The 13684-nt window shown below is 35.4% G+C and overlaps 1 protein-coding gene across 7 annotated transcripts in view; it reads right to left on the bottom strand.

Moving 5' to 3' along the window:
• p120ctn (adherens junction protein p120) overlaps window positions 1-13684 on the bottom strand; it is a 63851-nt gene that overhangs the window by 4664 nt on the left and 45503 nt on the right. For 2 of the 7 annotated variants that reach the window (XM_072545890.1, XM_072545893.1), the window contains 4 exons: window positions 7961-8026; window positions 7677-7718; window positions 6028-7586; window positions 21-904 (listed from right to left, as the gene is read on the bottom strand). In XM_072545890.1, coding sequence (XP_072401991.1) covers window positions 21-904; window positions 6028-7586; window positions 7677-7718; window positions 7961-8026 — 2551 coding nt within the window. Of the gene's footprint in view, window positions 1-20; window positions 905-6027; window positions 7587-7676; window positions 7719-7960; window positions 8027-10116; window positions 10293-13684 lie in introns of those variants that run through there. The other 5 variants (XM_072545891.1, XM_072545892.1, XM_072545894.1 and 2 more) reach the window with 4 other exon arrangements.

Below are 13684 nucleotides of genomic sequence, written 5' to 3'. Positions count from 1 at the left end.
CTATTAAAAATAAAACTTACCCTTTGGAAGACGCCAGCGCCCCTGTTTCCCGCAGTGGTGCGTTTCATTGTTCTATCCTCATATCTTGTTCCACTTTGTGAAGCCATCGGGCGGTTTAAAGTACTGTTGGCATTGTTCGGTGAATTAGGTCCAGCGTTGCGTGCAGCCACTGTTTTTGTAACAAAATCTTGTTCTTTCCAGCCGTGCTTTTTGTAAACGTCCCGCAAATCTTGGTGTTGCCACATCGTGAACAGGACTTGTCCAGCGAATTTTAGTACCCTCGGAGTATATTTCTGTCGTTGCCTTGTAATAGTCATCAGTCTTTCTACACCACCTGCCTCTAGTAGAGATCTGGAGAATTCAGCGTTCTTTTTAATAACTTCGTTTAAGGTGGCTAAGACAGCAGCTATGGTGTCGTCAGAGGTGCCCTGATCGTGCTGTGTGTTTCCCGACGGAAGTTTTTGGACAAGATCTCTCATGGCGTACTTTCCTATGAGCTCTTTGTTGCGTTGATCAATGGCAAGGTTCCTAAGTGCTGTAGCCACTGCACATACCACCCTATCCACCTCCATACGCAGGAGCTCCACCAATATTGGGAGACCTTTCTCCTTGCGTACTGCCGCTCGAATCTCTATACTAGGTTGCCAGTAACAAGCTGCCAAATTTTGAAGGGCTCCAGCTGCCGCCTCCAGAGTTTCTGGATTTGAACAACTTTGCAATAAAGCTAAATAAGATTGCACTACTTCTGGTTGCCAGAGAAGCTCCATCCCTCTAACTGGATCTCCTCTAGCGCTCGCGCTAGACATACTGCCTGGGGCTCCCGCGGAAAAATTGTTTTCCTTTGTGTCTGAGGACTGACTGTCTTTTTTCTTTTTACTTCCACCGAAGCAGCCCAAATTTTCACCTTAAAATTAACAGAATGTTACTATAATTAACAGAATGATAAAGAAATTACTAGATGCAGATAAAAATTATTATAAAAAACAGAACAAGATTGAAAACTTGTAGTTGTCACTTTTTGTATGATTAAGAGAGTACAGCGCAAAATTTTCTTCTACTTTGACACAATAACTGTTTTTCTTCAGCATTGCCTCTTTTTCTATTGGAATATTGTCTTTTCATCTCTTTCAAGCTGAACCAACCTATCCTTCTGCTTCCGATTGGTGACTTCTTTTTCTTCTTTTGGTGCTTATTCGTTTCGAATATTGGCGATCATTCTGGCTATAATTATTTTATTAACTGATACTTTAAATAGAGTAGTTGTTGTTGTGGAGAACCATTTCCTCAGGTTTTTTAATCATGATATTCTTCTTCTCCCAATTCCTCGCTTTCCGAATACTTTGCCTTGAAGGATTATTTTCAGTCATCTGTATTTAGTGCCGTTTCTCATTATGTGTCCGAGATATTCTAACTTTCTCCTTTTAATCGTATACATCACGTATGTTTCTTTCTTTCCTAGGATTCTTCTGTATATCCACATCTCGAAGGCTTTAAGTTTTTTCTCCATCGCTTCAGTGAGTGTCTAGGATTCAACTCTGTAGTATAATATCGAGAAGATATAACATCGTAGGAGCCTTACTTTTATTTCCAGATTAAGGTTGTGACTTTTAAACAGTTTGGCCATGTTGTTGAATGCACTCCTAGCCTTCTCTATTCTATATTGGTGACTTATCTCGGGTAACTTATCTTTGTGATCTTTGATGTCAAAGATCTTTCCAATATGTATCATAATATAATAAATTGAGTTGTTTTTAAATGCACATATTTAATTACGACCCCGAACCACTCCTATTTTAAGATCCCTGCCAGATGTCATCTGTCAATGTCAGATACCAATTTTTTAATGCATGTTAAACTTTTAAAAAGTGTAAACAAGAAATGTAATTCTATAATTTAATGTTTATAAAATAAAGTGCTTATTGAAAATGGCAAATTTGCCGAAACGTTTAAGCAATAATTAAGTTGTTTTATTTACAACAGACCGAAAAACACAGGAAATAGAAAAGTTTCTATTTATATATATATATATATATATATATATATATATATATATATATATATATATATATATATATATATATATATATATATTGAATTCCTTAGCCTTCATGTTGAAATGGTTTAGAATTCTCTGTAAGTAGTCTTAATTGTTCGCTATCAGGTCTGCGTCATCTGGATAATATATTTTTTTATTTATGTGGAATCCCTGTCTGATTCTTGTTGTTATTTCAATGGGTTCTGTTGTTTCTGCCCGAACCTCTACTTCAGTTCTGTCTGTCAGTGTGTTACGTATATCTTTTATATCAGTTTTATGACATCCAATGGTACTTGTCTATTATATAGTAGATGTATAGCGCCTGATAGTCGCAGTCTATCAAATGCCTTTTCTAGATCGACGAAGCACATGTAGGCTTGTTTGTTTCTGTAGGATTCTGGAGATTTTTCAACTATTCACCTTATACTCGTTAGTACTCTTGTTATGAGTTTAAAAATTGAACTTAACAGGTTTATTCCTCTATAATTTCTGAGGTAGTTTTTTCTTCGACTTTCTTACAAAGTGGAATCATAATACTGATTTTCTGTATACCCCAGATATTTGTCATAATCTTATGACTTTATTAAACATGATTGGTAACTGATGGATTAACTATGGTCCGCCAGGTTTTATGAGCTCTTTGCTATTCCATCTTTCCATGGAACCTTTCTATTTTTCACTTTCGTTAGAGCTTCTTCCACTTTGCCTTGTGTTATAGGCATTAAAATTCATTTGTGATTATTTCTGGTCTTTCAAGAATAGTTTCCATAGTTTGGTTCAGTTTTTCCAAAGCTTCGTTTGCTGTTCTTTTAAATTTTTTGCCAGGTATACTTGTTTATAAAGTCTGTTCAGATTCAAGACGAGCTCAAAGTAAACAGAGTTGGATGCGTGATTGGTGGCTGTGTCGTGTCGCTATCCTTATCTATTCTCTTTGCTTCTCAAAGTGCAACTATTAGCAATTGTCAAGGAACATAAGAAATTTTATGATAAATATATAGTTGACGAAATGGCTAAAAGTAAAAACCGTGTTTTGAGACTAGTTCCAAATCATTGTGAGTTAAATCCCATCGAACTTATATGAGGAACTAATATAAAAAATTTTCGTAGCCGCCAAAAACACGACCTAAAATTCCCAGATGTAACAAAATTATTTAGCGAGGCTGTGTCCAACCGTTAACTCAAAAAAAAAATGGCAAAAATGCGTTACATGTTGTATTACAGGTAGAACCAAAAATGTGGGAATTAGATAATATAATAGAGGTCCAGCAGGGATCTATTATAATCAATACTGCTAATTATAGCATTACTAACAGTTTTTCAGAATAAACCTTCTGTACAAGTAAAGGTGTATCCACATTTTTGGTGTTCTTTTTTTATAACATGTTGAATACATTTCGGCCACGTAGGAGCTGTAGTAGTAGTTTATTAACTCAAAATACATAAATTATAAGACACATTAATATTTTCATAACATAAATACACATATAAGTATGAATAATTAACAACACATTTAAAGTAATTTTCCGACATAAATCCTTGTGAAAATCTTGTCTGGAACTTTTGATATTCATGTCCTGTCATACTTTCAACATGTCTCCTTCACTTTTGAGCTGGTATCAACACATAAGAATAATTAAACTCTAAAAGTTAACAAGACAAATGGCTGAAAACAATGGACAAAATATAGACGAAGATCAAGAAGAAAATGGAAAAGGGCGGACAGGGTCCCCCAATCTAATGTTTCAAAAGCCACAAAGTTTGTTGTTCTACAAACCTCGTCTAATACTCTTATTTTAAAATTGATTCTGATCTTTTCTTACTTAATATTGTAGCTTAAGACGGACATGGAGATTCTAGAATCGAGATTGAGTCATGAACTGTTGCTGGTAGTAGAAGCTCAGAGAAATTCCGAAATTGTGACTCTAAGTTGAAATCTACGTGACTCATGATCCTACCAGTCCGGGATGCAAACTTCGCTCTTTTCTAGAATATTTTTCTACGAATATATTATTAGGAGTTAGTATTTTATTAGGGGTTAGTCTATATTATACAATTCTACAACTTTCTACTTTTATCTACATCTCTATGGAAGGAAGTTTTTAATCCGAACGGACTATGGCGCCCAAGTGGATAATGCAGTTGAAGAATCCAGAGGGTCAGATAGACAGATGAATTGAACAACTCCAAGAATACGATTTTAAGATTGAGCATCGGGTCGGAGTTAGGCATAGGCACGCTGAATCTCTCTCTAGAAGTGGACGCCTACTAAGATCAGAGAAGAACAAGAGAAAGATCCAGTTTTACAGAAAATTCGAAAATGGAAAGAATACAACCGTCGACCAGTATTGGACCAGTGGAACGAACTCCTTTATCATAGAAGCGGCTTGATTAAGCGAGTACTGGAAAATGATGATGGTTCCGAGAAGAGAACATACTTGGTGATTTCAAAGAGCAGAATAGCCGAAGTACTTCATCAGTTACACGACAGTCTATCAGGAAGGCATTTCAGTGTAAATAAATATTCAAAGAATTCGGGAACGGTTTTATTGGATGAACAGTTCCCAAGATATAAAGGACTGGTGTAAGAAATGTACTACCTGTGCCACGAGTAACGGACCTTACCGAAAAAGAAAAGCTCCTATAAGACAATACAATGTTGGAAGTCCGTTCGAAAGAATATATTTGGACAATGCCGAGCCATTTCCTGAAAATGAAAATGGTTGCAAGTACATGTTGGTCGTGATGGATAACTTCAAGAAGTGGGTCGAGATCTACGCAATTCCAGACCATTGCAGATATGTTGATCAAAGAGTACATCAGCCGATTTGGGGTGTCTTTGGAGATCCGTAGTGACCAAGGAAGAAACTTCGGAAGGACTAGCAAATGAATAAGACAGTTGGCAAGTATTTGGCAAAAATGATATCCAATCACCAGAAAAGACTGGGATCAGTACCTTCCGTTCTTCCGGCCTACAGATCCGCTGTTAATGTCAGCCAAACACCAGCAAAAGTACTGTTTGCACGTGAGATGTGACTACCTTGCGATCTAGAGTTTAGATGTCGACTTGGAGAAGACGTAACCGGTGAAGATTATGTGATCGAATTACGAAAAAAGAATGGACGATATACACGAGTTGGTCCGTTCCCATCTTCAGATCGCTAGAGATAGAATGAAAAAACGTTACGATATCCAAACCGAAAAGGGATGTTTAAATTTTAAGAAGAATGATAAAGTCGAGCTCGATAATCTAAATAAGCGAAAGAGTTGTTCTTCCAACTTGCAGCAGTTCTGGAAAGGTCCGAGAAGATGTCTACCTAATAAGCAAGATTCCCAAGGGAAAACAATGATAGTACACCATAACCGGCTGGCGTCATTCGAAGACTACGAATTAGATGAAGACATGGAAATAAACCAAGTTAAAGAAGTGCCTGACCTCAGGAATTTGAGGAATTCATGGGGACATATGGAGGTACCAGTAAGGCAAGACATGGTATTACCACTGAAGAAAAGCAAGGCCTACTTGCACTTCTAGATGACTACTTTCCGGCCAGTATTAAAGACACAATGAATGGCATCCATCTTTCGAGGGAAGTTTGTTCCAGCTTCCGAAGAAACTTTGAAACTCCAAGTTGAAGGGTTGTCCGAAATATGGCGGAAGAAAGATTTAGACACAATTGTACAGGCGTTAGTCTGTAACCGCATGGTTACCGGTGCGGAGCGAAAAACGTCACTTGCCACTTTTATACAACTGGGAGATTTATACGAACATGAGGCTATTGATCGAGGTCTACAGCTGTTCTGACGTCGCGAGAGTTCCACGGAATTCTAGAAATATGCCGATAAAATGAGGGGACTATAATATCAAGGTAATTAGATTTAGTCTAATAAATATATTTGTACGGTTAAATAAATAAACGCTATAAATTTATCATGTTTTAGTGTTAGTGTTGGAAGACTACTATTAAATAAATATTATAATAGTATAAACTTACCTTTAGATGAGGTAGCGGCCACCCTAGTTTGAGTTGGTAAAGGATTCTTATCATAGTTTGGATCCTCAACCTCTTGACATCGATACGACAGATTACGTAGAATGCACACAGAATTTTCTACAATTTTATTGCCTATATTTGACTTATCTATGGCACAGCGCACAACAAAAAGTAATGCATCAACTAAACCTTCACACTCTCTTAATTTTTTTCTAGCATATTCTCCAGCAGAACTGACATTTCTTAGGACACCAGATGCGTTTCTGAATACTGTGGACCAACAAGTCTCCCCGTGATTTCCTTGTGGATCCCAGCCGGAATGTGGAATTATAATAAAAGTAACAATGGTTATTACTCCGTCGTCTATTATGTTTCTCTTGAGGTCTTCACACGATGACATGTTCCAGATGACACCAGTGACCAGTTCCTTTATTTCAGCCTCATTTGATCTTCGTAATAAATTGATCAGAGCAGGAATACCGCCTGCGTTCTTAATGGCTCTTTTGTTTTCGTCGTTTTGTCTGCCATAAGACAAATTTCTTAAAGCTCCGCAAGAGTTCCTATACACCTCAATACTGTCATGACACAATAATTTAACTAAAGGGGGTATGCCGCCTAGAGCTCTCGTTTTTTGTTTGTTAGGATCATCCATATAACACAGATGTTGTAAATAGGCTGCCGCATTGGCTTTAATCACATTGTTTGGGTTGTTGAGGAATCCAATGACTTCAGTAAGATTGGGATCACGCCAACGCATGCCCCTTTGATCTTCGTCTCCGCCAATACTACCAGGAGAAGCTATATTATGTGCCCTATCATGGGTCAGTCCAACATTGTGACCGTGCAGGGACATCTTACTGACATGCTTTTGAAGATCCTCGTCCTCAAACAATCTCATGGTGGCTCCTACTGGTACAGGTCCATTAATACTATCTACATAAGGTCTAGAAAGACTAGGCGCAGTGCCATAAGGAGAGGGTGAAACATAACCATACACTACGGCGGAATCATCTTGGTAGGGATCTATACCTATCGGTCCACCGGGTGATGGAGTGACCCTGTAGTGTTCAGGTAGTTCATCGTAACCTGAACCAACGTAGGCAGCATTAGGCTGAGACGTCAGAGGCAAAGGAGAGGGGTCAACACTATGTTCACTAGGACTAGGTGGAGTGGGGGGTCTTTCAGCTCCCGCGGCGTAGCCCATATAGGCACCGTAAGGGTTCGGATAGTGGTCATAGTCTTGGTAATGGGGGTGTTGATGGTACTGTGAATACATATGATGTGGTGGTTGTTCAATGTAGTCTACGTATTGAGAAGGATGGGAATATGATCCCAAGGAAACCGGAATGTATTCTCCTGCTTGATCGTCTAACTGTTGTACTTCTCGTACGACCTTAGTCACAGTCGTTACTTGTTGAGTCGTCTGTTGCTTCTGATTTCTCACTAGTGGCTCGTCGCTGTGTACCGACATGTGGCTCGAATTTGGCGAATGCTCCGACTGTCCATTACTATGTGGGTGATACACACCGTCACTCAGAGTACTCGAAACATCTGGGCCTCTGTGGAAACAAAATCAGTCGGTTAAATATAAAAATTAATACGATAAAGTATCTTAAAATTAAAAAGAATCTCATGCAGCTTCAACTTACTTGTAGTGCTGCATATCGGGGCCCTGTTCTTGTAATATTCTCCTAAAAATAACACAAAATGAATATGATTTAATAAATAGATGTAAAAATAAACCAAAACCAATGTTAACTGGATGTTACAATGCACCCTCTACAATTACTTCGATCCGATTCCCAGATAAAAAGTACTAAAAAAATTCATGATAATAAAAACTAACTTCTTAATTATCACATTATTAATATATCAAAAATATTTACATAAGGAGAAGAAAAATGGTGATGAAATGAGTCAAATACAAGCCTACCTTTGGGTAATTTCTGTATGTGTGATGCTATGTTCTCGCCTTTGTTCCACCCTCCTATTGACCAAGCTGCCGTGATAAAAGCATAAAATTGTTTAGCCAAGCAAGTAAATGTTAGGAAAAAACATGCAAATAACAAAAATACAGAATAGTTCATAAAACAAGTAACCAGATCAATAAATCTTTGTTATTATAAATAACAAATTAATATTAATTCCTCGGATATCGTCAGTTTTTTAAGTAATTGCTTGGGAAAATATCACAAAATTGGTAAAGTCTTTGATAAGGTTTTTTTTATCATGGAAAAACTTATGATATTTGTTTCTAATACTTTTTTGTTTTATTACCGATATCAAACTCCATTTCATTTCATACTTCATATATAAGTTGTTTTTTTAATAACTGCTATATATTGATTATATAACCACATAGAAAAGACCCTAGTGGCCAAAGAAATACATATCGATCTTTTCGTTAACGTAATACTCTTTCAAATCATCACTACAAATATTGGATATATGTGTGTCCCTAAGGAGAAGAGTTATCGACCATGCTGAAATAATTATTTGTTGATGATCTACTGATAAAAATGCATTGCATGTTTTACAATTCAAGGTTGTGTAGATGATCTGGTCGTCACGATTATGTGCATACTCAAAATCCCAAAACAAATTTATACACATAATCTAAGATTGATACTTTTACTATTTCAGTAAGGTCACAGCGGTATTATAGGTAATGAAAGGGTGGATTGTGAAGCAAAAGAAGCTTGTAAATCAGATAAATTTGTAGAAATCTTTTCTTATACTGACTTAACCAAATTAAAAAAATATATTAGTGACAGATGGTGAGAATCTTACAATAATTTTAGCAAGACACAGAAAAATCTTTATTTCCAGCTTCACCCACAGCTTCCAAATAAAATACCGGATATAACTTTTGACTATATAAAAAGATCTTCAACAGTAACACGCTTGAAATTGAATCAAGGCCGTTTTCCGGCGCACCTTCATAAATTAGGGATACTAAACTCCCCGTTATGTGGCTGTGACAACACGTCCATAGGTGACATTAACCACATGTTTCTGGAGTGTAAAAAAAATGGCATGGCTATCTCTAAACTATATAATTCTTTAATAGAACACAACACTACTCTTTCTAGCAACATTGGTTTCTTGTTATCCAGCTATAATAAACGCGTTTTAGATGCAATAATAAATTTCGTTAAACAAGCTAAAATCGATATTTAACCTTATAGGCACCTAATATGTATATGTGTATGAATAAAATAAATCCTGTGGCTAATAGATTATGTCTAAGGCCATCCCTTCCTCTACACACACACTATTTTAGTAGAGTGTATAAGACTAGAAAAACAAAAAATTCCTTACCTCAAAAAACCAGGCGATATTACAAAAAAAAACACTGTAAAATATAACAAAACCTATGCCATACCCGCTCTATAAATTCAAACAATGAAAAGTAGTCACGTAGAAATATATTTTAAATGTATTATGAGTAACATTATGTGTAATACATTACAAATTCCATTCCAATAGAATTATTTAACTAAAAGCATTAAACAATCATAGTATATTGGACAAAGTTAACGATTACCCGTGCTATATGATTTATTTAAAATAAAAAAAAAACGGGTGCAAAAGGTGCATAAGGGGAGGTACAAGAAGACGTAACGAAGATGTAGATAAGAAACGTGGTAAAAAAAGTTAAAAAAGAAACTGGAAAATACACCAGAAATAAAATTCAATAGCTGCAAATATAATCAGCAAGCAAACAACAGCAAAATTGCATGGAAGTGCACGAATAAATCAATGAAAATTGAATAAAGGCAATAATTTCCTTTTCCTATTTATTTTTCAGTTTATTGAATGTGTGATGCACCCTTTATTTATTAAACACGTTTCTCATTATATACACGTACAATACTTTGATGTTTTATACAAAAAGTTAGATTAACATGTATCCAATATCATAAAAAAATCCACTCACAAAGCTACACAAAAATGCAACAGTGATGTAACATCCCGTTTTATATTACAGTCCCTTTTTATTCATTTAACATTTGTATATTTATAAAGTGCAATATAACTACTTTTTTTTTAAATGCTTGATCAAATATGTCATTTAATAGTCTTCACCTTTTATAACACACTTAATTATATCGTCTCCATGACATATTTTCGTGATCTAGAGCACCAATTTCCAATAGTATCATTATATTAAAAATATAAACACGTTAAAATACAAAAAGCAAGTTTCATATCACACTCAAGCAACGAATTATTAAGTTTTCTCGATTATAACTGTTCAACTCTGATTGAAAAAGTATAAATGATCTCATACAAATTGTATATCGGTATAATGTTATCTTATCTTTATGTGCAATTGGAAAATGCTAAGAGACCGTTATATAAAGTTATGGACAAAAATAACGCACACTTTGAAATAATGGGAATAAGAGTAAAGCCAATTTTAATAAAAACTTCTAATTGAGTTTATAAATCTATTAGAAAATATATTGACGAAAACTGTATCTGTTAACAAATATTGATAAATTATTTGATCAATCTTTAATTTCACATTTACTACTTTCAACGGAACATGAAGAATCTTCAGCTTCCTCCCCGAAAACCGCGAGACCTTTTAGTGATGGAGGGGCTCTTCAGGCTACGGTAAGTGGAAGCTAAGGACGGCTCAACCCCGGTTATTACCACCGATTCTCCCGGTTTGTTGATCTCTGATGGGGGTTCCAAAGAATAGACCAAGACCTAACAAAAAAGGAAGAGGAACTATGTTGCCTCAGTCATCCAGAAACAATGGAACTGGATCCCCTTGTAGACTATATCCCAAAGAAGGACTACGAAAAAGTAGTCAGAAAAATCGCGATGAAGCTCAGCAAGGACCGAAAAATGTATAGCGAGCAGACCGGAGTAATCCCGAAATTTTCCGCAGCAAGATGAATCGCTGTGTAACTTTTTGCATTCGATTCGGGAAAGTGTCAAGAAAGTTTGTGAACAAAATTCATGGTGGTGGTGGTAAAATTAAAATTGCATTTTGTGCATAAGGAAAATGCATTTCCAAAATGAAAAATTTGCAACTAAGAAAATATCGATAGGAATGAGTTTAATTTTGCTACTTGGGAGTTTTCTAGGTCGCTGAATACGAATATGATAACGATGTTCTCGAGCTACTTGGTGCCACGGTGGAGCTCGTCTCCTGGAGTATGTTAATTTCATTCTAAATCAGTCGACAGTCATAACTCGTCGGTTTTCGAGGTCGCTGAATATAAATATCATAACGACGATGGTTCTCAAGCTACCTGGTGCCCAGGGTGGACCTCGTCTCCAAGAGTTTTATGTTATTTTGATTCGAAATTAATCGAAAGTCATTACTTTAGGGGTTTTCGAGGTCTCTTGAACACGAATATTTTGACAGCGATGATCCTCGAGTTACCTGAAGCCCAATGTGGACCTCTTTTCCTGGCGTTTTGTTATTTTCATTCGAAATTAGTCAAAAGTCATTACTCGGTGGATTTTGGGTTGACGAATATTACGACGACGATGATCTCCAAGGTATTCGATGTCTAGCGTGGATCTCGTCTCTTGAAGTTTTTTGTCAATTTGTTATTTAGTATTTTTATGAAAGTGTGCTTTTCAAATAAGAGTTAAAATAAGATTTCTTGAATATAAATACAAAATTTTTTTACTAAATAAAAAAGATGATGTAACAAATAATCGTATCATTTAAATTTATTTTATATTCATGCAATTTTCATCCAGCACAATCTTTACGTGCCAAATTGCAAACCAAGCCATTCTTTCTACATCCACATTTTGATATAAAAACAGTGATTTTCATAATAATTTGAATTACATCGAGGAGAACAAAACGCACTTTAACTATATATATATATATATATATATATATATATATATATATATATATATATATATATATATATATATATATATATAACTTAAAGGATACCTGTGTACTAGTTACGTGTGAGTTAATAAGTATAAGAGCACATGTGAAAGTTAAAGACGGGAACTGCTACAGGGGAGATTAAAATATAATCACCTGGCACTTCATCGGCGCTACCAACTGCTTAAATGCGCCAAATTTAAAAAATACTCTTGGATAATTTTTTGAAGTTTTATATAAAGTTGCATAAGGTATTCTGAGGTCATTTATCAACGGACTATTCGTGTTCAGCGACCTCAAATACCTCCGAGTAATGACTGTTGACTGATTTAGAATGAAATTAATATGAAACTCCAGAAGACGAGGTCACCAGATACCTTGGATACCATCGCCGTCGTAATATTCGTGTTTAGCGACCTCGAAAACCCCTAGTAGACTTTCCACTGATTTCGATGAAATTAACATACTCCAGGAGATGAGGTCCATCCTGGGAACCAGGTAGCTCGAGAACCATTGTCCTTATCATATTCCTATTCATCGACGTCGAAAACTCCCGATTAACAGAATTGAACTCCTTTCTGTCGATATTTTCTGAGTTTAAATTTTTAATTTTCTATGTACTTAATTTTAACCATGAATTTTGTTCAAAAACTTTCCTGACACTTCCCATTCGAACGCAAAAAGTTCCAACATTGATTCATCTTGCATGTTTAGTGCTTTATTTCCTCGCCTACCTATTCGAAACCACAAATGCAAATGTACACAAAAGATTTTTTATCTTTATCTACAGTATTCAATTTATCGTGGTAATTGTTGTAATAGTATTGTTTATCTTAGTCCAAGCTGTAGAGACAAAAATGAATGATTTTGAGCATTAAGAGAATTTTTGAAACCGGCACAACGTTATGAAGGAACCTCAAGTGTTTGTAACTCCAAACTGTTGATTATAATTTTTTTATGGCACTTAAGATGTAAATATGACGTTTTTTGATTATTTTTATTGTATCAAATCAATATCTTAGGGTAAAATAAGCAGAATATTGAATAAAAGTACATAAAAAAGCTTTAATTTGAGCTGTAAAGTTGCCTCTATCTATCTATTGTCCGTCGACAAAATCAAACAAATACCACCTTTAGTCCAGACAAATTAAGATATTTTTTTACCAAGAATCATGAGACATTTTAAGCAAATAATGCTCCAAATATAATGTACAGAATGATTTTGAATTCAGTCCCGGTAATGACCTTGCTTTGTTTGTCCTTAAAAGTAGAATAAACGTTTAATTTCTCTTGATTAATATGTATTTATCGTCTAATCATTTTAAATGTATGTACTAATATGCCAGTTCTAAAATAACTAATTTACAGTGAGTAATGAGATTGTTAAAATACCGGCAAGTGCTTATCTTTAAAGGTACTGGACTTACAAATTTTTCGTTTAGTTGTCATCTTTGCAACGAGGTTGTTTACATAATTATGTGCAATGCTTCAATTTTAAGTTGTGTTGAAATTTGGTTGTTTTGAGGCGATCGTTATAAGTGCAGTATTTTTCTGTTGTTTGTTTTTTGAAACTGTCTATCTGTATATAAAGAAAATGGAGCAAGAGAACCCAACCAGTAGTAGAGAAAGTGTAATAGTCGACAGTCATTTAAGTAATATAAAAGACAACGACACTGAGACTGGAACTGTAGAGAGTTTACGACTTCCAAACAAAAGATTGTTTTGAATGATCAATGCAAGGAAATTTGTATGAACATTAAAAAAATTTGCAAAATGATCCTG

This window comes from Diabrotica undecimpunctata, chromosome 10 (assembly GCF_040954645.1).
Source record: "Diabrotica undecimpunctata isolate CICGRU chromosome 10, icDiaUnde3, whole genome shotgun sequence".
Classification (NCBI taxonomy): Eukaryota; Metazoa; Arthropoda; class Insecta; order Coleoptera; family Chrysomelidae; genus Diabrotica; species Diabrotica undecimpunctata.
This window is presented reverse-complemented; position numbering and strand designations above follow the sequence as displayed.